Raw genomic sequence first — 27,280 nt, 5'->3', positions numbered from 1 at the left:
GAGATATCTAACTTTTTTAATGATCAGATAAAAACTTACTGGAATATTTTTGTTTCAGAGAATTGTGTGGCAACTCATCAGTCAAATGAAATTTATATTGCCATAGATATTAGTGTAAGCTTATTGTTTTGGAATTTTTGGTACTTTAACTCTTTCAGAAAACAATTTTCTTTTTTTGTTAAAAGAATTATTTGTTTGAGATGAGAGTTCCAGGAATTCCTAGTTCCCAGTATTTTGAGGAAAATATTTCAATACCCTGAAGCATTTTGGGTTTATAGACAGGCACTATGATAATAATTTTAAATTATATAAGGAAATCATTTTTAAATTGTGTTAGGTTATGGCAGCATAGCTGACAGCATGGGGAATGTGTACCAGGGATATTTCCATGAACACAAAAAGCATGGAGAAGGCACTATGACTTATGTGTAAGTACACTGTATTGCAAATATTAGAGGGTAAATTATATATAATTTGTTTTACTAGTATATAGCATAAATAGTTTGCTTATAACTCAAATTATTGCTTATTTTGAGAAAATTTTATGGAATGGATTTCTCCTTATGATGATATCCTAAGTGAAAACTAATAATAATAATAATAATAATAATAATAATAATAATAAAGGCATTTGCACCTCCTCTTGACTCTCCTGAAAAATCAAGAATTTGTGCATTCTAACTAAAATACTTTCTCACATAGCCTGAACTTGTTTTTTTAGATCTTTTGACTCAATCTTTTTTACGATTTTACTAAAAAACAATCAATTTTGTTAAAATTAAGTGAATGATTCCCATATTCCTGATTATTGTTTAGTAATGGTGATGTCTACGAGGGAGATTGGGTGATGGACAAAAGACAGGGACATGGACAAGTAAAATTTGCAGACACCTCTATATATGACGTGAGTGGAAACAAGTTTTTTTTTTACATATTTTGGACAGCAGTTTATGTAAACATACCTGTTCCTTTTCTTGATATCTTAGTGATTCTAAAATGAGCAATATTGAGTTTTAACAGATCTGTAGTTAGTGTCTTTTGAATATTTTTTAAAAGTTAAATGTTTCAGTACAAGTACAGATGGTAATGTGTGTATACTTAGTGGTTCAAAATATGATATCAACAATATGCAATCTGTCTATTATTATCACAGACTGAAAATAAATTTTCAGAAAAATCTACACTGTTTATCAGCTGGGCTTACAATAAATCTGTTTGCTTTTATCACTCACCTATAAAACATACCTAAAAATTGCAATTTTAAATTGATAAAAAAATGATATTAATAATTATTATAATTTTAATGAATTGATAGAAATTATTATTATTATTATTATTATTGTTGTTGTTGTTATTATTATTATTAAACCCCAGGGTCAATTCAGAAATGACCTGTTCAATGGAGAAGGCACCATGTACCATTGCTCTGGCTTTGTTTATGAAGGACTGTGGATCAATGGAGAACCAGCACAGCTGGCCACCAAGATTGTGTTAGTTGGGACAGAGGAAGGGAACACAATTGAGATCACCCAGGGAGAGACATTCGCCTTGCAGATAGAATGCAGGACTGATGAGGGAGAGGTGGTGGAAGGTTGGTGATGTGGTTTAATCAGTGGAGTGTTTATAACAAAAAGTACCAATGGCAAGAAGAAAAATGAATTTTTTAGAATAATCCCACCTAAGAGAACATTAAAAAAGTATATTTTACAGCAAGAATATAATGTACTATTTCTAGTACCCTGTAGAAGGGAATTCTGTGAATTCACAATCTTAGGTTACTTTACAATTACTTTTGAAAAAAAAAAAAGCTTCTTACTACTATAAAAATATTTAAAATAATTTAAATAATTATCATATGTTTCTGAAGATTTATTTTTAATGTATTCACCAGACCAAGGCCGAGAGCTGCAGGTGATAGCAGGTGTGAGATTCCAGCCTCCCAAGGAAAACACTCCATCTGGAACCAGCATTCTGGAAACTCTGGAAGAGATGGAAGAGGCCACTGTGCCCACTCCATTGTGAGTAAATAATATTAATTACTTGGGGGAGGTTGGAGAGTGAAGGACTTAGGAAAATGACAGTGTTATTATTATAATTTTCATTAATATTGTAGAAAATTACTAACATTGATATATTATTACATGCACATTTTGGGAAACATATACAGTTTGCTTGAAATGTTCTATATATTTCATGCCAGCTAGGTCAAGTCACTGCTTGTTATATAACAAAGTTTTAATTCACTAGAGAAAGAGAAAAACTGGAAAAGATTTTGGGCACAAAATGGATGAAGCGGTAAGAAAGGGCAAAAGAGAAAAAAAAAGCAACATCTTGAGTTTTTTTTCTAGATTTGCAGTGTTACATGTTTGTAGAAGTGTATATATTTTTTATTTATATTTGTTTTTCTACTACTGTTATTATTAATGAAAGAAGTGAATCTGCAAGGCAATATGGTTGGTTGAGATGTTATTGTGTTACAGAAGTTTTATTTAATGTGTTACAGAGTGTATTTTCTAGCTATCACTTCAGACATATTAAGATGTTTGCCTTGAATGCTTTCGAATTAGGGTCTGTCAGTGTGATTTTTTCAGGGCTTTTCAGTGAAGTGTCTAATTTTGTTAGTTACAGTCTTTCATATATATCTATTTTTACAGGGTTTATCATTCTGTCATTATCACGTTTTAAAATGAATTATAAGAGCATAGCCTATGCAGGAAAAGGGGGGATGGAAGGGAGGGACATAAACACAGAGGGCACATAAACTGAAATGCCATAAACTGAAACGCCATACTTAAATATATTTCGTCTAGACATTCATATAAAAACTGTGGGTGTTAATGATTATGCAGTGGTGAAAATTCTGATTTAATGATGCCACAGGGAAGTCCCAGTTCTGATCAAAACATTTTGTGCCGGAGGCAGTACCATGTTTGGAACTTACAAAGTGTAAAATATCAGTGGATTCAATGTCCTTAGGCATCGACACTAGCACTAGGCCAGAATAATTATTTTATTGCTTATCAGTAACTGTTTATTTATTTGTTTGTTTGTTTGTTTATCTATTTTTTTTCTAATAATGACTAACAAACTTCAATATTTTATATCACAATTTATCAGTTTTGGATACTCACTAACTCTAAATATGTCTTGTTAGGTGAAACTCAGCTACCTTTTTGGAACTCTTGAACACAACATACTCCCCTTTTAATATGCTTTTGAAATAACCATTCATTTGGTAAATATGTTTACACTCTTTGTTTTTTTTTTTTTTTTTTTCATTAAAAATTTATCAAATTTGTTTATTTTTTTTCCTAACAGTGGATTTGATGTTGCAAGCTACCCAATCACAGAACAGGAAGCGTCTCTGGTCAAAGACATGGAGAGTGCTCTGTCCCTTCAAAAGTCCAACACCGCACTCACTGAGAACACCATCAATGAGCAGGATGAGGACCCAGGTGAGTTTGTGAACCTTTTTTCCCTTATTTATTTATTTATTTATTTAAAAGGACTGTGGTCTTCACTACCTTGTTATTAACTTTGTCTAACAACACTGATTTGATTCTTACAATAAAAAAAAATATATATCTAAAACAACCAAACAAAACCCAAGTGACTGAAACTGAGGGTAAAAACAGGCCAATATGTTTTCTTTGAGGTAACGTTGATTAATATATCGTTTTCTTCTTGATTCTTAATTCTGTGCCATTCTTTTTATTTAGGCAGCATAATAGTACTGTAAGTCAACTGGCAAATTTGGATGATTTATTTTTGATATCATCAATGAGTTGCTCTATTCTATGTCAGATAAACTTGATAGGGGCAAGTGGGGTGCTTTTAGAACATATTTTGATTTGGAAATGGGTTTTCTTCACATTTCTTGAATTTGAAAGGACAATGGTCATGGCGTCAGAATGGCCCAAACGGAACATATTCTTCAGAAAACATGCCCAACTAACGACATCTTTATCCAAATACACAAATTAAAAGCTCATTTTGTAAATTTTGGACTTTAAAAAATGTCCTATTTGCTCGGCCTGAGAGTTAATGAGCTAAGTGGTCATGTGGTCCGATGACGACAATCGTGCCACCGGCGGAGCTGTCCAACTTCTGATAAAAGTTTATACTCATTCAAATCTCTTACCCGAGGGGTCAAAACCCTCGTGAAGCTGTGTAAAACCATTTACCATCTATTCAATTCTTTAACAAGCATTTAATTATGCTTATCCCAAGTTGTATAAAACACTGCATTTGAATGACTTAAGGGTACTGTTGATTATTCCATATGAGGTCCATGTTATTTGTGAAATTCAATTTATTTTATTAAACCGCTGACACCCCGTCTTGCATACTTTTATTAAACTGAGGTAAACAAGGCCTGTTACCTTTACGAGTCCTATCTTAATCATCCATCTAACTGGAACTTCCTTTGTCTTGTCTTTGTCTTGCGAGTATCTAACGCACTCTCGCTGGTGATATTTATCTCAGGTAAAAATCTACATGTGCATTAGTTTCAAAGAGCAGCTCCCGCAGACCTGGGGGTAATAGATAAAATCTGAACACCAGGTTTATTGAGGAGCTAGAGAAACAAAGGAAGAATTTTTCCTGCAGAGCTTCATAGGAATCTTAACATGATTTGAACCAGCTTAGACCTCCAAACTAACAGGGTAACATGGGTAATTTTCACAAACAAATAATAAAACTATATTTTAGTTCCTTTTAAATAAATATACCGTTATGGGTTAATTAGAATATTAATTAAATCGCGAGAATATTTTTGACTTAAATGATGATTTTATTATTAATGGAAATTAATGAAGCTACTATATGTGGTTCATTTGCTGTGATTACGCTGCCCTTCCTGTTTTGCGTTAGTCTACATTTTGCTGTACGTGCTCGGAATTTTTTAAAATATGTGCGTACAATTTTTGCAGGTCTGGTTATGCCCCTGTTATGTGATGAAAGTCTAAATTTGGCAATTGGTTCCTTTGCTTATTAAAATAGAATTGCAGTGTAAAATTTTCAACAAGATGTTGTTGCAATAGCCCTTCACTCTTTGTGGATATTTCCCCCGTCAAAGTTTCTCTAAAATTATCTTTCAATCTTTACTCTTTCAAGGGCAGTATAAAGTTATCTGACATATTTTCGTGAAAACTTAATGACAAGCCAAGTGTCTCAAGTTCATTCTGTACCCAATTTTTACCCAAGCAATTTTTTTCTTGAGTAGATCTTTATAGCACGCTGTTATAATACAATTTTTCGAAGAGGGGATCTAAATCGATATTTAAAAAAGTGTAGCTTCATACTTAAAAGAATTGGGTATCTACCGCTTTTCATAATATACCAAGTTATGTACAATGAACTTAGTAATCAGTAGTGCTCTTTTTTTACACCCAACATTCTTTTAAAAATCCGTATGTGCCTTTATTATATCCTATATTATAACCAGGTTAAATCTCCATGCATAATTTAAAATATACTAACGTACGTAAAACTGCACATTTAGTAAACGCATGAAAGTAATGATTTTTTACATGCTTCTAGTAGCAAACAATGCTCTTTTACTTTGATCTGCTACATGTTTTTGGGTTTGACAAAGCTTACAAATTTGCAAAAAGTTTTGTGTACAGCCGCAGAACTTGCTTTTCAAGTTATAAAATGATAAATCTTTTAAATTATTCTATAAGTCAGATGAAATAACCTTCAGAAATAAATCCTTAAAGCATAAACGAATTAGGATTACGAACCATTTTATTACAGCAGTTCCCAATTTTTCTTTAATATACCCCTCTTTTTCTGTTTTTCCTCAACACGTTTTCATCCATGGAAGTAATGCCTGGGCATACGCATGCTTCAAGATACCCTGAGAGCAATAACTTTTATTAATGTTCGCGACCGTGTTTGAACTCAATTGTTAAAAATATTGATATTTAACGTCATTTACAAATACCAATAATATAACCCCATGAAATAAATGAGATATATTGAAAAATATGAAAGCGCACCAAGACGAGTTTGATACCTGTTATTACCTGGCTTGGGAAGTGCAGCGGTGCATAGTTAACAGGTTTTATTGTTAACGAGCTCTTGGTCAACTACAATGCATTTAAAATGCATCAGCAATTAGTCAGCTTGCCAACTGTTGACAGTTAATCTGAAAGACTATCAGCTTTTCATATGATCTAAACCACCTGAGGTGACCATGATCTCATCGCATCGCAACTATTGTCACCGAAGTTACTAAGTCACGGAAGACCATCACAGACAAAGAAAAGATTGTGAATGAGTGCTGCAATTTGGTGAATCCCACGGCATAACGAAAATTTTTTTAACTCCGTTCAACACAACTTTCCTAAACTTCTCTGTCTGTATGTTCATGCAGCTCAGTTGAGTCTTATACAGGTAAATATATGTAGACCTTTATCCTCATTGTCGTAACAGTACCTCGTGACCCAGATCTGTTGCTTCATTTATGCATATTGAGGTGAGGTTTACTAAAACGCTTTTTGTCTACTAATAGATTGTTTTTATAATTTTTAAATGGCAGGGATCGATTTAACTGTAGTGTATAGATTAAGTGCTGGATCTTCAGAATTCGAGAAATGGATTTTTATATGACTATTGTCCTTGAAGTCTAAATTTTCACCATCATACATGTCAATATAATAACAACGTATTCACTCTGCAGGTGCAATAAAAAAATGCATAATATCACTTTACACATAAGTCTGTCAAAGAAAACCTAGCATAAATATCAGTGCCATGCTATTAACAAAAAAATGTGTCTCTCCTTTATATGAACAAGACCCTTTTACAGATAAATATCTACTGGTATGCCATTAAACCAGCTACTGAGATACAGTTAGAAACACTTAACTGTTTACACCATTTTTCACTTTAAACATATTCATTTTTTAATATAACTACCACACAAACAAAATCATTTAATATCACTGGCTTTTACATTATACAAACTCCATTTATATTTGCAGATTGAAATGGCATCAAATGAAAAGAACTGCTTCTTTCTCATTATATGCACATACAATAGAGATGTGGTCCCAGGCTTTAAAACAACAAGCAAACAATTAGGCAAAGCATGGTGGACTTGGGGACAAGGGGGGGGGGGGGGAGGTATTGGTTCTTAATGCTCCTCAAAACATTTTAGCTTCTAACATTTTTTTCCAAGCACAATGTTCACTTTATTTCATACATTCAAAAGACATGTATTTGCCAATGTAAAATTTAGATGTCTCAACCAAAATTCTTTATCGCATCTTTCACCACAGAAAGCCAGCTACATGCATGATTATGAATTTTAGAGTTTGTTTACAGCTAGTGAAGTTTATATATTTAGAACAGGTATACTTCAGTTGTGTAATGGTTGATTTAATTTTAATATATTAAAATTGCATTTTTTGTTTGGCAACAATATCTTAACCAGTGTTGATTTAAACTGTAACTGGTGTGAACTCAACCATAAGAATATTGCACATCTTGTAGTTTTAAATCTAAATATAGATGATAAGTGAAACTCCATAAATTATTATGGTGGAACTTAAAAGAAACTTGGCTTTGTCTACCCTCAGCTGTTGCCCTGTTACCCCCCCCCCCAAAAAAAAAAAAAATAATAATAATAATAATAATAATAATAATAATAACCAAAAAAAGCAAAAAAACTGCAGAATGTCACATTAATTAACCATTGTGCAAATAATCTGATCAAATAGTTTTAGTAATTTTAAATGAATTTCATAAAATTCCCATGTATACCCTATACTGGTAGAGTGAACTTAATGGCATAATTTACTATTTAGTAGATGGGATATATATGGAGATTTTATAAAACAATTATGATAGTTTTTGTACAATATTTTTGACTAATGTGGCACTCAAAAATCATTTTATGTGATAAAAAAGAGACATGCAGGGTTACTACCCTATTTTTTTCTGACAGCCTGGACAAAAAGTTAGAAAAAAACAAACTTTCTCTGGGGAAAATTAAAGAAATAAAAAAAAAAAAATTATAAAAAGTTGGGACTGTTAAAAATGAATGAAATATGAAAAAAATGAATTAACTGAAGGTAATACAACTTTACAGAATAATGTATTTAGTTAAAAAAGAAAGAAATCTTTTATGAATAACAACAACTATTAAGTTATGGTAGCCCTACTTTACTAGTACATTCAAAAAGTCCTTACTAATAAGTACTTGAATGAGATCCTCAAAAGTCTTTGAAAGTCCTTGATTTTGCTGTATGAACTTACAATTTCATTCCTCCCAATCATAAAGAAGTTCTACCTCTTTTTCAATTACAGTATTGTTTTCAGCGATGTAAAAATATGTTGCTAGCGCTGTGTCTGAGATTTCGGGGAAAATACTGTACCATTTGTTCTGATTTGCAAATTGAAGGAGTTCAATTTCCCATAGTTTGTGCGTGTCACTAGGTTCTTCTTCCTCCCTTATAAGTTCAAGATTTTTGTCTCTATTTATCATGCGATAAACTTGTTTGTCTTTGGTCAGATAGTATTCAACTTTATCATCAGCATTCCTTTTTTTCTGCTGAAATCCCTGCATGCTCTGCAAATTGTCAAGTTTTTGTTTTTCTTCAGAATCTTTGATTTTTATCCTTGATTGCTGCTTTTTCATGTCATACCAGTGTAAAAATTCCTCCCAATGCCTGGCTTTTGGTGAAAATCCTTCCAGAAGGATCATGCCATGCAACTCATTGTCATGCAAAGAAGTGGAGAATGCTGGATTGTAAATCAGTTGGCGAGTGATATACCCATTGCCCAAAAGGAAGGCATAGATATTTGAATTTGATGCATGCTGCTTGTGGGCACGCTTCAGCCATTTGTAAAAGTGTGGTGACACCATAGTATTGTCGTGCAAGAAGAGGACAATTTCTTTTACGTTACTTGAAGGTCTCCATGTATTTGTCCACTGGAAATCCCTTCCTTTATGTATGGGTTGAACATGCACTGATACAAGGGTGTTATCACACTTAAAGCTATTTGCTACATACAGAGTACTCGTATCTATTGTATTATCTTCATTTCTGTCTATCCAGATTTCAATCTCAACGCGATCCATTTGGAATTCTGCTTGAGACACAGATGTCAGTGTAGTCTGCAGAGATTGAGATTGGTTCATGGTTAAAACTATGACTCGTAGATCAGTCGGATGACTGTTCAGGTACTGAGTGATGAAGTTCCTCATATCTTGTCTTATATCCATTTGGTATATATGCCCCATATAAAGCTGAAACAGCCCTATACATACAAGAACCAAACCTGCCAAAATGGGTCCGCTCCAGAATTTTTTCATGTTGAAATTCTTTTCCTTTGCCATTCATATGAATCAGTTCTGGTTTTCAAAACTCACACCAATTTTTGTGTCTCTAAGCAACAGTACAATTAGATGTAAAAATTTTTAGAATTTCCAAGTGTAGGTAAAAGTGTAGGCTTCTCAAATCCCTCCCGTGAAACAGTTTTATAGGCAGACATCTCCTTTAGACTCTGCTTAGCTCCAGTTGAGAATTGATTCAAACTGTGTTCAACTGCTTGCCCTTCATTGTTATCGACTGCTCCACTTTTAATCTGTTCATATTCACAGTTTCATTGTATCTTTCTCATTATATACACCTGATATCCAATGCAGAGCAATTGTATTTATGTATGCAATTCCCCTGTATATACATAAATGTACATGTATATGCCAGAACTTGGAACAATTGTACCCTTGATTCAGTATACTGTTGTAGATGCACTGTAGCACAAACTGTTGCATCCAATGTCACATCACCAACTGCAAGGTATCATCATTGGGATCCAGTCTCAAAATGCCATGAAATGAATTTTAATAGCACAGGATGCAGAGAAACCCTCAGGTGAAATCAGTCATGCTGTCCTCAGGCTTTCAGTTCAGTTTCCATACATATTCATAATCCTTTCATTTTTCACCTTCATCTGGAAGGATATAAATGTGGGAAATTAATTTTTAATTCATACATATACATTGATGTGTCATGAATGCATGGAAAGTACCAGGACATTTTGTAAGTGATCATTTCTACCTGTTTTCAGTCTATAGTTTATCCTTTCTACATACCTTACTGTAACAGTAATTATTTAAATTTTCTAATACACGTGAACCATGAAAATCTGACTTCCCTAAAATGTGACTCCCCAGTCAGATTTTCATTATGAAAATGTGACTCCCCAGTCAGATTTTCATGATGAAAATCTGACTCCCCCTATGAAATTTTGACTCCCCCCAAAAAAACATTCATAAATCTCATTTAATTTGAGTAAATGACTATGATCTTGTAGTATGCATAATGGAGGACACATTGGCACTTTTTGTTAGTTTGCAGGTGAAAATTTTCATGAAAAAATAAAAAAAATTAAAGATTTGTATTTTACCACCCAAGGACTTCCCTATGAAAAAGCTATTTATTTGACATCTGATGACCGTTTCAACATCTTTTCTTTGAGGATACTTTATGAGGAATATATTGAAAGTACTTGAAAGTTTGATGGTAAAAGAATTGGGTGAAAAAAAAAACACATTAAAAAATAAGAAAAAATTAAAGATTTATATTCTAACACCCTATGACTCCCCTATGAAAAAGCTATCTATTTGATATTTGATGATCATTCTGACATCTTTTCTTTAAGGATACTTTATGAAGAATATATTGGAAATATTTGAAAGTTTGAATGGTAAAATGCTGGGTATGCTATATAAGAGGAATTCAGTAAAAAGGCGATGGGGCCAATTTCTTGAGTTAAAAATGTAGCGTTTTGACATGGAAGTGCAAAACCTACAGGTAGTAAGATGAATACTTGTTTTAAAGATATTCACCAAAATTTTCACCACCAAACTTTCAAATAATAACAAAATGTACATCTCTGTGCAAACTATGTGGAAAACAATGGTATGGTGACTGAATATAAAATAGGTCTTTTTCTTCATGGGAGTCCAAATGTCATGAGTATAAAAATGAAGATTTTCATGATTTCTTTTTCATTCTTTCACTCACTATTTTATCATCAACTTTTAAATATTTCCAATATATTTTTCATAAAGTATCCTAAAAGGAAAGGTCTTGAAATGATCATCAAATATTAAATAGATAGCTTTTTCATAGGGGAGTTATTGGGTGATAAAATGCACATTTTTAATTTTCTATTTTTTTTTCACCCAATAGTTTACCATCAAACTCTCAAATATTTCCAATATAATCTTCATAAAGTAAATTTAAAGGAAAGATGTAGAAATGATCATCCAATATCATATATAAATAGCTTTTTCATAGGGGAGACAATGGGCGGTTAAGTGCACATTTTTAATTTTCTTATTTTTTCATGAAAATATTCACCTGCAAACTAAAAAAAGTGCCAATGTATCCTCCATTTTACATATTACAAGATCACAGTCATATACTCAAATAAAATAAGATTTATGAAGTTTTGTGGAGGGGGAGTCAAATTTTCATGGGGGGAGTCAGATTTTCATGTTACACCGGGGGCACCTCTCTCATTTTGGATATTTTGTTTTTCCCTACTTTTTATTATTTTTAGTTGCTCACAGAAATATCCTTTACAACATTAAGTCAACTATCATTTGTAAATGGAGGTAAATACTGTATTATGTTTTGATTTGTCCAGTTGTTTATACATGTACTAGTATGTAGTTTTATAAAAACTGCTTCAAGAAAGGAAAATTTTATGACATATTGCACACTGTTTTTAACAGTTTTTTTTTTTTTTTCAAACATTTCCATATTTTTTTATCAAATCATTACATATTACCCACAAAGCATATTTTTGGGAATTTTTTTTAATGAATTATATTTTGTGTTGAACAAAACTGATGTCTGAAACTTTATTCTATACTTCATGTGATATCACAGACTGAAGAGAAAAAATTCTTGTACTGGTTTTTTAATTATTGCATTCAATGCAGCAATGATCCAAGGTTGCAGTTGGTGCCTTGTGTTGAGTTGAGTGCAAAATTGGGTTGTTGCTGCATTACATTGTTACTCAAACACTTGAGATTTATTTTCCTCTTCTGTGAATTTTTAACTTATAATAAAAGCCAAAATAATCTTAATTTAATGGGGGTGTTAAAATGAATGGCCCTTTTTGCAGGGAAAAGGTCTGCTCTTGGTTAAACTTGAACTAGGTGACAAAGGTTTCATGGTAAAAGGCCCCCTTTTTCGGACTGCCCCCCCCCCCCCCCCCCTTTAAAAATTTCTGGCTAGGGCCTGACAATATAATGTACCTACCTGTACCTGTAGCAAATTCATTGACAACTAAGAGTGTTCACTTTGAGTAGCGGCATACTGTCTGCCATTTCCCCCCCCCGAGTCTTGCTAGTAATAATAGTACCTGAATACACCTGCCTTGGTTGGGGGGTTGTCATGGTTGGGGGGGGGGGGGGTTGTTGTCCTATAATATTTTGTTGGATTGAAGTGCTTTCACTGACCGGCCGAGGTTGACTCATGGTATCTCCATAACAATGACCACACCTTGTGCAAACCAGCATGAGACAGCCTTTGCTGACCTTAAATTAGAGAATGTCTCTTTTTTCTCTGCTGTCATAAGAAAACGTCCAGTAATACATAAACAGGTGTGATAAAACATGTCACCATTATATATATATATATATATATATATATATATATATATATATATATATATATATAAATACGCTACATGGAATTTCTGTTAATTTACCTTTTTCTAGGTTTTACATGGGTCTAAATTATGCCGAATTCTAACTGAATATCTTTTCTTTTCCAGAGGCCCCAGAAGGGGATAAAGAAGTGGACGGTGAGGCCGGAGAAGGGGGCAGCACACACGTTCAAAGTCGACCTGAGAGCATAGCCCCCGAGGACCTCGGTGAGTGTCAGTGGAATATGTCATTATTTTCTTTACAGCACCCAAAGTATCAGAGATTCCTGTAAAATTTACCCGTGGCATTAAAATTCGGAATAAAGCGTAAGTTGTTACGAAGTTACTGCAACGCGTCACCCGCGAGTCAACGCGTTCAGCCGAATTTTGCAACCGTTTGAGTTGCAAACTGCGGCTCAACAAGGCCCAATCTCACAAAATGCGTGCGATTCTGCATCGAAGTTGCCTGTCAGTGTAGTGCTTCAAAGCAGGGACGATGTCGCAGAGGACGCATTTCATCAACGAAGTTGCCAGTCAGCCAGTCTCGCTATAGCCGCCCTCATGCCAACGGCGTTTCTAAGGTTATCATATGAAGTTGCCCGTTTCTGCTACATGCACGAAGCCCTTTGACTGCGTCGTTTATAGAAAACGCGCAGTCGTCCCGATGATCTTTTGCTACTTATGCATCTGGCTGGTAGCAGTTGCGTAAATAGGGGAGACCGGGGCTAGTTGGACCCCGGGGTAAGTTGGCCCCCCGTCAATTTATGAAAAAGTAACTACGAGGTAAAAAAATTGGCCACATACTCTGGCAAAGTGACCGTAGCCTACAATGCTAAGGAAGTGTCGGACGTTAAAAAGTTTCACTTAAGCGGTGGGTCGAAATAAACGTTTTTTGCACCTAAAAGTAATTTTGTTTAAGAGATTTAAAAATCTATTTTCATAGGCTTTTGATCGAATATAAGATATGTATAGGGCATCAAACTGAAGCTCATTGTTTCAAGTTTCACAGAGATGTATCATCGTTGCTCATTCTAGCACCATAAATGGCTACCATCCTTTAAAATAAATAATGTGCACCCGGGGCTAGTTGGCCCCCTTGACTCGGGGCAAGTTGGACCCTCATATTACCCACAAACCTTTGCGCACAACGCTGTTTGAAATAAACAAGTTGGTGAAATTGACAAAGCTTGCCGGTGGCTATTACCGTCTGATTGATTTTTTTAAATTTTCTCTCTGGTGTCTTTTTGAAAATTTATATTAGAAATATTCTGTTGATTGTAAGTATTAAAAAGTAAATCCATTGGACTTTCCGTAGAAAAACATTAATTTTGCCTTAATTCATTGTAAGGGGATTCCCTTTGTATTTATAGTGTTATATGTGGCCCAAGGGGATTTTCCACCCCTCCCTAGCTAGAGACCATTGTTGAAACAAACTCAATGGTTTAAAACTGAATTTGTTACTTTCTTTTAAAAAGAAAATTTATTATTCGTTTTCATTCATTAAAAACCTTCTTTATACCATTATTTATTTATTTATTCTTAATTAAAACAAAACACATTTTATTGATAGATATTTTGGTTCTTGCAACACATACCCCCCCCCCCCCCCCCCAACAACATGACGTACGGAAACCTCAATAAATCTGCCTCATTTGAACTGTTTATATTCATCAAAGACTCTCAAAAATCAAATAATAAATTAAAATTTTATAAAAATGTATTTCAAGGCGTTTACATGGGATATATACTTCATTTTTGTATAGGGGGGCCAACTTGCCCCAACCCTGGGACCAACTTGCCCCATGGCGGGGCAAGTTGGCCCCCCTGACGTCAACTGCGTTTTTTGTCAAATTGTGAGCCACCTGGCATTATATTTGAAAAATAATGACGTTGCATACGTAGCTTAGTTCATGGGGCTTACTTTGAAACCGGTTTTGTTACTCTAACCCACTCCTAGTTGGCTCTACAAGGCCAAAAGTGTCTAACTGGGCCAACTAGCCCCGGTCTCCCCTAACATCCAGATGAAGTAAAGAATGTATTTGTCATCTTCACAATATATATACCGAATATAGAGTTTTTTTTTTTTCACTGGAGATATATTGTTATGTGTGAACGATTTTTTTTTCACTGTCAAGTTCTTTTTTCCTTATTTTCCGATCACTTGCTTTAATTCTGTTTACTCATTTGCCTATCGCTAGCCATTGTCTCAGGCACATTTACAGTATTCGTCTCTCTCTCTCTCTCTCTCTCTCTCACACACACACACACACACACACACAGATTTTATCCATTCATTTATAAATTTAGGTGCAAATGAAGAAGTCTCAGAAGAGGCTCTAGAGGGGAGTCCAGAGCCCCCACGTATCACAAATGTGAAGACAGAGAAAGGGACAGCCAAATGGGATAACCTCTACCTGCCCCCTGCTCCACCTGGGTACCGGCCTTTCTTGGTTCTAGATGGAGCTACAGTAGATGGAGCCAAGAAGTCAAAGTCAAGAGCTAGTAGCAGAGGAGGTGGGGATGTCATTTTTATTCATGATTAGAAAAAATTCAGTGAAAAATGAATGGCTTAGAATACTTATTTAATTTTATCAGAGACAAACATACCATTTTCAGATGAAATGTTTTTTTTTTTCTGTGCACACAATCTTTTATTATTATACAGGTACCGATACCAGTACCTTTACTAATTAATTTTAAATATCATCCTGATTGATCTATTTATTATAATTAATGCAAAATTGTTAACAGATCCTTTATATATCTATTGCCTTTTTGCTTTAAGTTTTTCTCTATATAATTTTCTCTTTACCTCTTGGAGCATATATTTTCATAAGTACATTTTTTAAGAATGTACATTTTACCCAGTGATATTGAATGACAATTTGTAAAAAATGAGAGCTAGGCTAGGGCGTATTTCATGAAGCCTTCTGTACTTATTTAAGTGTTTGTACATTATATTTCCATTTACTGCACCATAACAAGAGTGAGAGGCTAATGGATTCCTCATAATAGTAACTGGCCTTTACAATATTCAGGCCTGTAGCCAGCAATTGCAAAAGGGGGGTTCTTTTTCTGAAAATGTGGACCTTTTGCCATAAAACCTAAGTTTACCTAGATCAAATTTATCCAGAGTGGACCTTTTCTCAGCAAAAAGGGGGATTCTTTCGAACCTCCCGAAACCCTCCTGGCTACGGGCATGATATTAATTTTTCCATTGATGTAATATCACACATACATGTATGTGAAATGTGTCTTATATTCCAGATGGCAGTAGACCTGGTACCAAATCTAAATCTCGTATGTCGGTTACTCCAGGTGATCTAGTGAGACCAGGTAATTTATCGAGAGAGAGAGACAGATCCGGCAGAGGATGTACATGTATATGCTTATATTAGAGTGCATTCCCATAGATTTTTAGATCGATCTATCACTCACTAGATTGTTGTCAGCCTGACTTAAATGTCTGTTCGCCTAAAAGCTGTAAGGGGGTAATTAACTTTTGTGCGCTCGGCTCTTGGAACCTGACAGCAATTTAGCATGAACCCCCAAGGAGTTAGGTCGAATCGGATAGATCGATCTAAACCAATGGGAACCCAGTCCTAGTGTATACATGTGTACTAGATGATTTTATTTCAAACACATATGGATATGGAATATGAAAAAATAAAGAAAAAGCTGTAGAAGACTTCTCATTACTGAAACTTTTCTAAGCCAGAAAACTTGGTTATATGAAGTTACATGAGTTGCATGAAGATGAGAGGTTTTGGCTATGCCCATAACTTCCCATTACTGAAACATTTCTAAGGCAGAAAACTTGGTTACATGAAGCAAGGAGTTATAACAGACTCCTTGCATGAAGTTACACCAGTTACATGAAGATGAGAGGTTTTGGCTATGCCCATAACTAACAAGTAGCATTAAGTAGCGAGTATAGGTAAAGCCTACCACTTAACGAGGAATGTTTTTTTTTTCTTTATCACAGGGGATTATGTTATAGCTGTCCATGATGTCACCATGCCGCCATGGCAGGACAAGCCTTTGGAGCCAGCATACCTACTGGTGAAGGTCAAGAAGAAGAAGAAGCCACCCGTAGGAGACCAGGGGAAGAAAAAGAAGTAAGTGGACATTGGCTGACCTCTGTGTGGATTTTGTGTTCCAGTTTTTCTGTGGACTTTAACCATAGCAGCTAACTTTAATATGTGTTTACAGTCACTGGTAGTTGTGTGTCATTTGCTGTGTGTTTGTGTGATTAATTGGCATTTAATGCCCTCGTCCAGCCATTTAAAACTGGCCTTTGTTTCAGAAGTTATGATAGTTTTTAGATATTTTAGAAACTAAATTTCTCATGTTTATCTGGCCTTACTTAATCTTTTGAATGCACAGTTTCCGTGATTCCATTGTGTTTAGATTTCAGGGTTTTAAAATCAATACCAAAAAGACCATTCTGAAAATGCAGGGAGAAATAAACAAATCCCAACTTTACTTGACATTTTTGTATCCTCACCCCTTCTTTAAAAAGAAAATGAATATGTTGGATATGTTTTCTACTAATTGTCAGAAAATTACATTATTTTGAGATTTGGTCCAACAGGAGGGTGGATTTCCAAACAATCTGTTTGAGGAAAATAAATGTATCTAAGACCCTCAAAAAAGTTTCTTAGAATGTGCTTTTAGAATGAATTCTGGCAACTGTCTTTGAAGGAGAGTGTGCTCCTTTTTAAATGTTGTTCTGTCAGATAGTATTTTAAAATATAACTGTTAGATTTTTCTTTATAGCTGCACATGTAGTAGATTTGTTTTGGTTGGCACATTATAAGTGGAAAATGCTGTTCAGTAATTGCTCACAGATTTTAAACAAAATTGATAAATTGTCTTACATATGAGATGCTTTGATAGTGATATCAAAAAAAAAAAAAAGAAAAAAAGAAAGAAAGAAAGAAAAAGATAAAGATAAAGAAAAAAATCATGGACATTTATTTGGCTCTATATTTAAAAAGTACACATTAAAGAGTGGCTAAAATGTTTAAATCTTGAAAAAAATGTTTTAAAGAGTATGGTCTTTGAAATTTGTGTGCAGTTGCCATAGTTATAGTTTGTTGACCACTTGGATTCTGTTTTCTTGTTGTTGTTTTGTATTGTTGAAGTGATAATTTTTTTCTTTATTGGGATTTCAAATACTTAGTACATGTAACAGGAATGTATGACAATTATTCACAAATTCCTAACTTGTTACCTTTCCCAATATTTTGTGACTGAATGTCATAAGAAATATTGGAGTGCAAATAAAATTCAGCAGCTGTTTAAAGATAATATCATTGGAACTTCAAATGTTCCAGGATCCCATTCTTTCTGACATAAAAACCAACTCCCTTTTTGAAATTTCATTATTTTTTCAGCTTTACTACCATTACATTGTTTAAGGAAACTTAAATTTTTTGGATTTGCAAATTAAAGTTTGCTCATAACATTGCTGTTACATAAATTTAGTTAGGAATGCCATGATTGTGTCTGGATCTTTTTCTTAAAATTTTTTTTTTCGGTTTTTGTTGTTGTTATTCACATGCTGACTGTTAGATATTTAGATATATGAAGTGTTTGTGAAATCAGAAATGAAATATTTAAAAAGTTAAAATAGATAATTTTTCTATATTATTGAATTTTAATGAGTAGTTATAACTGTAGCAAAATAAATGTTCTGTGTGTTCTTTTACATAATAATTCCACGATTGTGTCATCAACAGATGATAAATCTCTTTGTAATACCTGATTGATTATTTAGACCTCTAATTTCTACATTAATTTTTTATCCTTAGATTCATTAATTTTTCTTATTTCTTCCATCTTTCCAGCTCCTCCTCACCCCACTGAGGTCCTTTCACCTAGCTTTATCTCTGTAGCAATGACTCTCAGCCAGTAGAGATGTGCTTCTCTATCCTTATGGGTGTTCCAACAATTCAAACCCAAATGTGGCATCTGAAAATTATGCCGATGTTCTTTTCTGGTAAAGCTGATAAAATTTTGTGTCAAAAAAAAGAAGTGGAAAAAAATTCAGCATTCCTGCATTTGAAATAAGCAAACACGCATGCGCACACATGGGAGAATTTTTTAAATATTTGAGATATTTAAAAATTAATATTAAAAACAAAGAAACTCAGTTAAATCAATATTACTACGTGTTAATTGGAACACCCTGTTGGGTTACATTGTAACTTAGCTTCTTAGTCTCTATTTTAGTTATAATTGTAATTAATACCAAAACTCATTTTTATTTCATAGATTCTTTGTTTTTTTTCACCTTTTTTCCCTGTTTCATTGTTTTACTGTAAAGCAATATACATTATACAAAGTTTTCCATGTGCATTACTACATGTATTCCTTCTAAAAACCAAGCATTTTCCAAAATTAAAAAATTTACAAAGGAAAAAGTTATATATTTATTGCAACAATCAAAAAGAAAAAAGCTATTTTTACTTATCAAATTACCATCAGTATTTTATACATTCTACATTCATGTTGCCATGGCCAACTAATATAATGATTGCTATAAACATATGTTGGTTTTACTTCTGTCACTATTTTTCCTCTTTAATAAAGCACACAAAACTCACTTTATGCTCATTACTGTAAGCAGTTTGAATAACATGTCATTTTTTTATATGTAGCACAAGTTGAAGTGCCAAAAAAAATGAATAGTTGGTTGCAATTTCATGCTGATCACATGACTATCACATTATGCTCAACTGTCTGTCACATGTTTGATCACATGGCAATCACATGACCATCACATGACATGAGAGTGATAAGTATTGCACTGATATTTGCAGAAGAGTAGCATTCAAGCAGAAGGGTGGAGTGGTCACCTACCATCACTTGAATTAGTAAGAGTGTTTGACCAGAATAGAATTACAATTATTTAGCAATATTCCTCTTGGAGACATTTTGTTGATTTTATCTACCATTTTGATTATGTTTATGTCAGGTAGAAACTGGATTCACTGAGACATTATGAAGTCAGTGGGTCTCACGTCTAGGATGGGGTTGATATTTTGTCTTTTGTAACAACAATTTCTTTATCTAAAACATCTTTTTTTTTTTGTGGATTAACACTATATGCATATTCATAACCAGTGTAATGAGTTTGTTTGTAAAAGGCAAACAAGGACAAGATCAGCAAAAAATGTCAGTAAAAATGAAACTGTTATTGCAGGAAGATGACAATTTCAAAGATATTTCTTCAATTTTGAAGAAATGGCTTTATCAACCCTCTGCTAGACTTTGATGATTATCATTTATGTTTGCTGAGGGTGGAGTGAAATGATAATTATTGTTTTTTTATTAAGTTTTATGTTAATTTCACTTTATGGTTGATACTTGATACAGTGGATGGTCTACTTTACTATAGTTTTTTTTTCTACAAATTGAAATGAGAAAATTAATTTTTATTTTAATTTGGAATTAATGAGATCAATCAAATTCATTCTTTCGATGTTGGTAAACTTAAAGCAATATTTTATTGTGCCAAAATTAAAATCAAAAATTTTACCTATTTTCGTTATGTTGTTTATGCATTTTGAGATTATATAATTTTGATTTGATTTGATTCCTTAATTTGCATTATCTTTTAGTAGTTTGTGTAAAGAAAATAAAAGTAAAACAACATTTTCGTTTGATTTGAGTGCTATGAAACAAATGAAGAAATAGATAGCATTTACCTTCCAGTTTTGCAAGGGTGGTCGAACAAAAATGTACGCCTTCCCGACTCCAAGCAGCTACAAGAAAGTTGACTAAAAACAAACGGTCCCGTGCGAAGGTCGATTGAGGTATTGCAGGTGTCCCTTAGTCGCGTGCTCAGACCGTCGTCGCGCTCACGCCCCTTCATAAGAAAATCGGATTGCAGTTTTAATTTATTTAAAAATTTAATGTCAAACCTTTGGGTCTTAATCATATGATAAGATTATAGATCTTAAATACATAAACGATTATACTTGTAACAAAGCGGGTTGTTTTTAATTAAAATAACAGAAGGCTTGTCTACCGTGCCGTGGCGCAATCGACTTCACTTTTCTTTAAAAAAATTGTTCCTCTATATTTTTAAAACGTGGATTTTTTTATTGATATTGAAAATGAATAATTCCCAAATTAGTGTTTACTAAAAAAAAAAAAAAAAAAAAAAAAAAGAGAGAGAGAGAGAACGGTCTGAGTATGACGGTCTGATCGTGGAGCACTGTGCCCCTTTCCAGCTACCTTAAACACCTTGGCTGTTCCCATGAACTCAAATTCTGCCCATCACGTCCTGTTTGGTAAACTTAAATGTATATCAGATAGGGTTGAGTATGACCTGTTACCCCTGTCCACCCCCTCCGCCCCATCACCATGCACCCGTGCCTTTTGTAGTAATATCCCCTATCCAGTAGAAACGGTAATTTTTAATATGATCATTTAATTGCCACCTTTGTATATTATACTTACGTTACATTGAAATTCAACAAATCTAGAAAGGAACCAGAAAATACTGCATTACTTACCGAGTTTGTTTGTGCCTCCCCGCGCCTTTGAACGTCTCTCTGTTTTTTCTGATTAAAAAGATTTCCGGACACTTGATTGCAATTTTGTAGGTCTCAGAGTGCAATTTTGGGGAAGGGACAACCGAATGATATTATTTTGTCTAGTGGGTATGGGTTTCCTGCTGTGCTACAATTGATCCTGCTATAGCTTGACTAAAAATTGATATTTTAACTGATACACCATCCCTGGACGTTTCTAAGATATTAGATAATATGTCAGTTCGGACTTGTGCTTTTATGCCATAAAACGACTACATCTGTATATCGCTTATACAAAACAAAGCTGAAGGCCTACTAGTTGACAAAAAGAGTAAACATTACGTCGCCTAGTGACAAAATTTGTACGTAAACTGTATAGCATTTTTCAAGCAGTTGTAAATCCAAGAGTTCCCGTCTTCAGGAAGTCAATGTACAGGTAATATGAATGCTTTGCAATTGGTTCTTAAGTTGATCACGGAATTTTGCTTCATATGACTGCCGCTTTATTCCAGACACATCAAGTCACAGTTCGAGTGATTGCCTCAGTGCCCCCAGTCACCCTGCATTTCAGAGATAATTGGAAATTTGCCTCTATCAGATCACAGAGAAACAACAGAGATACTTACAGATGATAGACCCGAGTTTTCAGAAACTCTCTGAAACTAAGGGTGCCCCCAGCCTCTGTCGCTCACTTTTATCACTGAATAAATGCTGAATAGTTTCGATTGTATACACAGCACGTCTAGGCTTGAAAGCAAACATATATTTGCATTTTAGATTTCTCTTTGGCTTGAATGGATTGCCTTGTCGACATATGCTTATATTAGCTTCAAGCATATTTTCAAATGAACAAGACCATTTGGTTCCCTAGGCGAAAACGGAAACAACAACAATAAAAATCACGACTCTGTGCTTCTGCATATATAACCAAAAAATTTTATACTCACGGATTTCAAGTGTTGAGTTGATAAGCCATGGCGTATTTTCTATCAAACACCAATCTTTTGGTAAGCATTGCTGAAGAAATGAAATACGCCTAATTTTTTTTATCCACGCGGTGCCTGTCCTTCTGTAATCAAGGCCAATGTATGCAAAAATCCCCGTATTTGATATTTTGTGTTACGAAATTTGTTTATGTGACCGAATCCTGGGATAGATAACCTATGTAACTAGCGAGCAGAAGAAACATGTTATCAGGTAATGTTGATATTGTATTGTATATAGTTTTTACCATACAGCAAACCACATTAGATACCTATAACCTGAAATACAGAATCTACGGGAAATTTTATGGCATCCTGTACAAGAACATATTTACATATGAACGACCTTGCCAACGGAAAAAGCAGTAAATTTTCCTACCTTTGGTATTTTAGAGAAGACATACATTGTACTACCTTTAATTTGAATATTTCGTTTTAACGATATGTTATTCAACAATGGAAGTCATCTAGTCAGTTTTAGTAAAACAATTCAACATTCAATTAGTATCTATAACTTAAACTTTGTTTTAAAAACTTGTACGTGATCATGTCAAGGTATGCCCGACATAATTACCCACGATTGGTTAAATCATATTGTCCATAATATATTTCAGATGGGACATAACAAAGCCAGTTACCACGGTAGTAAACATATGGCGCAGAAAACAGCTTCTGCGAGTCTGGCTTATCCTGTCGTGAAGAGCACCCTGGCAGTTAATTTTCTATTTTTGTGATGAATAACAAAGGAATGAATAATTTAGCCTATAATCGCTGTTTAACCTAGAATCTATAAAACAGTGATTTGCAAAGAATCATTGGCACTATATGTGTTTGGAATTAAAGAGGATCCTCGGAAATAAAGGAGACTTGTAAAGTTGTGAGTAGCCTATCTCAAATACCAACCTCAGGAGAGAGAGAGACGCAAAGTTGACTGCTGTTCAAACGAAGACTGCCGACTCAAATATTGGCTCATAAACACGACAGAATTGCTGAGTTTATTTCACGAAATACAACATTTCCAGTTTGTGTCATTTAGTCCGTTCTTGAAAGTGACGATGGCATTTTATGCGGCTAGTCAGATTTGTTAGTTGAGTCAAATTCATTAAATAAATTGGGATTGATGGAAAAGAAAAAAGAGCAATAAATGCGAAAAAGATATGTCGAGTTCATTGCTGTCTCTTAAACTCGTTTTATCACTGACTGGAGGACTTCCTCTTTAGCTTATACACTCTTGCTTACCCATACACACACAGTAGGCCTACCTATTCAATAGCCACAATGTTTTTGTTTTATATTTGTCTGTTTTCACATAATTTTTAATATTATTTTTTATGCCGTATTATAAAGATAATACCTGCCATCAAAGAAACTAACGTTTTACGTCGTACATTTAATGTCATACTTTTACATGTAGCTTAACGTCGTACTTGTAGATTGTTTTAACCCCGTAACAGCATATACTTAATGTCGTTTTAACATAATATTCTAGAGCATATGCCATGTCCATTCTTTTCAGGCCTGGTAAGTTGCTTGTATTTATCAACTTGAACTGGAGTTCGCGGATGTTTGAATTCCCCTTCATTATTGTCAGCCTTGCATGTCTAAAGATACAAAACCCAACGTTTACTAGACGTATCATTTTTTACCAGACACGTTTTTATAATATTTATTATCTTCCTCATCTCCCCAGGCCCGGCTGGAACACAAAGGATCATATCGCCCAAGCTATGGCGCGCTCTTATTCAGATATGGCAGACGACGAGGCCCAGCATCTTGTGTAGCGTTTAACTACTTGCTTACTGCGCACTAGTACTCTGCATGAACAATAGGTGGCGTTGGTCCTCATGTTTCAAATTGTTATTTTGCGGTAGAACTCATTGTAACATTGCCTGCGGTCTTTTGAAGATGAGAGTTGAATTTTTTTAAGAGTTTAAATGTATTGCAGAACACATATATTCATTTGCTTGGGTTCCAGCAGTTTTGAATATAGTTTTAGTGCTATAAATTTTTTAATCTCTGTATATAATAATATTTAAATAACGATAGGCCTATATTATTTATATTGAAACATGTATAGGCCTTTCACATGTTAATCTTTATTGATGAAAAACTTTAACTGAGTTGAAATAGTTTTCTGTATATCTGGATTGCATGTCTTGAATATTTCATGGCTTTGTAGATGTGTTATATATATGTGAACATTACGCATGTCATTTTGTGCAGGCATAGCTAGAGCTACTACATAGACCAAGTGCTTTACTGCTTTATTTTTTAATAAATTGACTAATGTATATATTCAGCATTATACTTTCAATAATATTTATAATTTATTTATATTTATTCTCATCTGAACTGTTCTGCATAGTATCAATAAACATATGGGATGATTATTATACCTCGCCCTTGTTCCATTTTTTTTCTTCTGCAGAGCAGAACTAGTTTTTTTTTATTATAACTAATTTCTCTATGAAGAAATTTGGCAGTATTGACAGTCCTTGTTTTCGACCTTAAATGGATACTGTACGCGTTTGAAAAAAAATCCGCAAAATCATATGTAAATGTCTACATATTTTTCCCTATTCAGACCTTAAAATCTTTAAAACCCCTCGGATAAAAGTAACTAACGTCGATATTTCCTTCTGAAGTGCACAGAAAGACATGGCATTCTAAATGACTGGCCAATCGTTGAACAAAAAAATTAGTAAAACATCGAATCTAAATGCAGGAACGGCTTGAGCAACGATTTGCTAGTAGGAAAAATCGTTTTTTTTTTTTTTTTTTTGTTTGTTTGTTTTGTTTTGTTTTTTTTTTTTTTTGTTTTGTTTTTTTTTCGAGGAAATTTCATTTTTGCTGGTAAACCCCACATAGTGTACCTTTTACATGGTTTTCCTTGCATTTTCCATCATTTTTAATTAATGATTAGTCTTAATCATGTTGAGCAAGGAATATTTCGATATTAAAGATGAAATTTTCAGTAATGATCTCTAAATTACAAAGGTATAGCCTATCTAATACCAGTCAGAAAATTACTCTGTATATACCCAAATTGGAGCTGTTAATTAGAAATTCACCAATCCACGTCTCCATTACAAGAAAAACTAAAAACAAACTGGAAACACAAGTCTTCGAAATAGCGTGTATTTTTAAATCGGGCGCGGCTCGCTCCCGGACAGGTAGAACTTCTCTAACACAATCATGAGCCTGCGACCCACCTGACCTGTTACAGTATTGTTATTCAAATTATGCCAACTGCAAGTGACAAGTATTCATTCAGGGAGCCATGATGTTAGGCAAAGATTTCAGGACGAAATGACGATTCTCATGGATAAAATATGGTGCCTGGTGTGTTCAAAGATACCCGTTCTTCCCGGCCACAACAACAACGTGTAAGTACATGTACTAGTAGTTTACAGTTTGCAGTTCGATTGACCAGCTTGTCTCGTTACTGGCAGAAATACATGAGCACAAAACTTTGAAATAAGATGGAGGATTTCAAAATTGTATTATATGCCAGGGTGTCTTTATACAGTACAAATGTACATGTAACCCCCAAGTTTTGGCAGTTTATCTGTTTAAGCTGAGAGACAGCGGGAATGCCCAGTTCGATTTGTATTTCGTAAATATTGTGACGATATCTAGTCTTGAAATATTAAAATTTTGATATATATAGACTCTTATATGGAAATTAAGAAACACAAGGTATTCACTATATATATGAAAGAGAACAAATACTGCATTGAATTAAAACCGTGGAATAAATGATTTCTCGTGTGTCTAAAATTCTCATTTTAAATATGTTATTTCAGTCGCCAGTGCATTCAAGAGACGAAGATATGTCCCCATGGAGAAGTTACAACAGTCGAAATGCACCTTTTGATTTCAATAATCCTGAGTGTGAACATTTGAAAGAAGCCTGTAATCCAACAGTTAAAATTGATATGTTTCTTAACATTTTTGTGTTATTAAGGGTTTACTTGCAAATTATGTACGTGCCTATTGAATATGTATGAATTATAGTGACTGTTCGCCTTAGATTTCAGCCTTGAATGGTACTACGGTAAGTAGGCATTGCCTAGCATGTAAGGCCAAAACCCCGAGGCAAATGACTATATGGCCCCTATATTTGTAACATATTGTCCCACCAAAACGAAGAAAGCACTTTACCAATTTTGTTTAAATTTGGGTCATCGGCGAATCCTAACGTGAGAGAATGTGCCAGATTTCAAAACGGGTTTGGTTATTTGAAAATTTGCATGCCAGAACACTCCGTTTCGCTTCCTATTCCATCGACATTTTTTTGAAATAATAGGTCTAACTGTCTTACTGCCAGTTGACTTTTCCAATTTTAAGTAGGTATGGCATAGTATTAGAAAATGGTTTCTAAAAGCGAGACAGTACACAAACTGTGCACGACAGGGAGCAAATATGTATTATTTTGTAGTCGACCCTTGCTTACTTTTATACAATTACAATTACGATTTCTACTTTTTGACTGAACATCCCAACAGAAAGTTAATATTTCTCAGCGTCATTTTGTACCAATATATAAAACTGAGCGAGTCTGTTGTAATTTTTTCAATGAGATTTTCTATGTACATTATGTCAGTCTAGTTTGTGCACTTAACAGTTTAAGGCAACATTGTCCCATTTTAGCTTTTGAACCAACATATGTAACCTATATTTGACATATTTAACGTTTAAACATGTATTTTACAATCCTTTAAAACTTTGAACTATTGTTTGCGAATATTATTATTATTATTATTATTATTATTATTAAATCTGCGACTTCTGGCTGTCCTTGTACAGAATCATGATAACCAGTGGCCTTTCCACGATTGCGATATATATATATATGTGTAGTGATTTGTAGTTTGGATGAGTGTGCACGTTAATTTTAATTGTATTACACAGGGAATTTTAATTCTTATGATTACTCCGAATAAACTCAGATGTTTGGCTTGTCGTACTCTGTAGTAACACATTAAATGCTATTTCCTTGATATTGTGTGTTTTGAGCCGCGCGTTAATATCACTGAAGTTAAACGAATAAAGCCTGTTCACAACTTTCAA

At 34.0% G+C, this 27,280-nt stretch overlaps 2 protein-coding genes and 1 long non-coding RNA gene across 7 annotated transcripts in view; 2 read left to right on the top strand and 1 right to left on the bottom strand.

Annotated features, from left to right (window-relative positions):
• The window catches only part of LOC106166676 (MORN repeat-containing protein 1-like), a 64,096-nt gene extending 39,496 nt beyond the window's left edge, over nt 1-24,600 (top strand). For 2 of the 5 annotated variants that reach the window (XM_087011643.1, XM_087011639.1), the window contains exons 4-13: nt 338-428; nt 817-904; nt 1,375-1,591; nt 1,892-2,018; nt 3,319-3,455; nt 12,808-12,906; nt 14,986-15,192; nt 15,946-16,014; nt 16,664-16,796; nt 17,089-20,340. In XM_087011643.1, coding sequence (XP_086867769.1) covers nt 338-428; nt 817-904; nt 1,375-1,591; nt 1,892-2,018; nt 3,319-3,455; nt 12,808-12,906; nt 14,986-15,192; nt 15,946-16,014; nt 16,664-16,796; nt 17,089-17,257 — 1,337 coding nt within the window. In that variant the 3' untranslated portion in view covers nt 17,258-20,340. Of the gene's footprint in view, nt 1-337; nt 429-816; nt 905-1,374; nt 1,592-1,891; nt 2,019-3,318; nt 3,456-12,807; nt 12,907-14,985; nt 15,193-15,945; nt 16,015-16,663; nt 16,797-17,088; nt 20,341-23,897 lie in introns of those variants that run through there. The other 3 variants (XM_087011641.1, XM_087011640.1, XM_087011642.1) reach the window with 3 other exon arrangements.
• Nucleotides 8,052-9,992, bottom strand: LOC147762267 (uncharacterized). Its single transcript, XM_087011650.1, has one exon. It carries the CDS (start codon nt 9,347-9,349, stop codon nt 8,270-8,272), a length of 1,080 nt encoding a protein of 359 aa, XP_086867776.1. The 5' UTR covers nt 9,350-9,992; the 3' UTR covers nt 8,052-8,269.
• Nucleotides 24,601-25,032: 432 nt separating the features above from the next.
• Nucleotides 25,033-27,280, top strand: LOC106164672 (uncharacterized). The gene is made up of 2 exons (XR_001238592.2): nt 25,033-25,593; nt 26,014-27,280. It is a non-coding gene; the product is annotated as an uncharacterized LOC106164672 (long non-coding RNA).

This window comes from Lingula anatina, chromosome 4 (assembly GCF_051362555.1).
Source record: "Lingula anatina isolate TDL-2025a chromosome 4, LinAna3.0, whole genome shotgun sequence".
Classification (NCBI taxonomy): domain Eukaryota; kingdom Metazoa; phylum Brachiopoda; class Lingulata; order Lingulida; family Lingulidae; genus Lingula; species Lingula anatina.
This window is presented reverse-complemented; position numbering and strand designations above follow the sequence as displayed.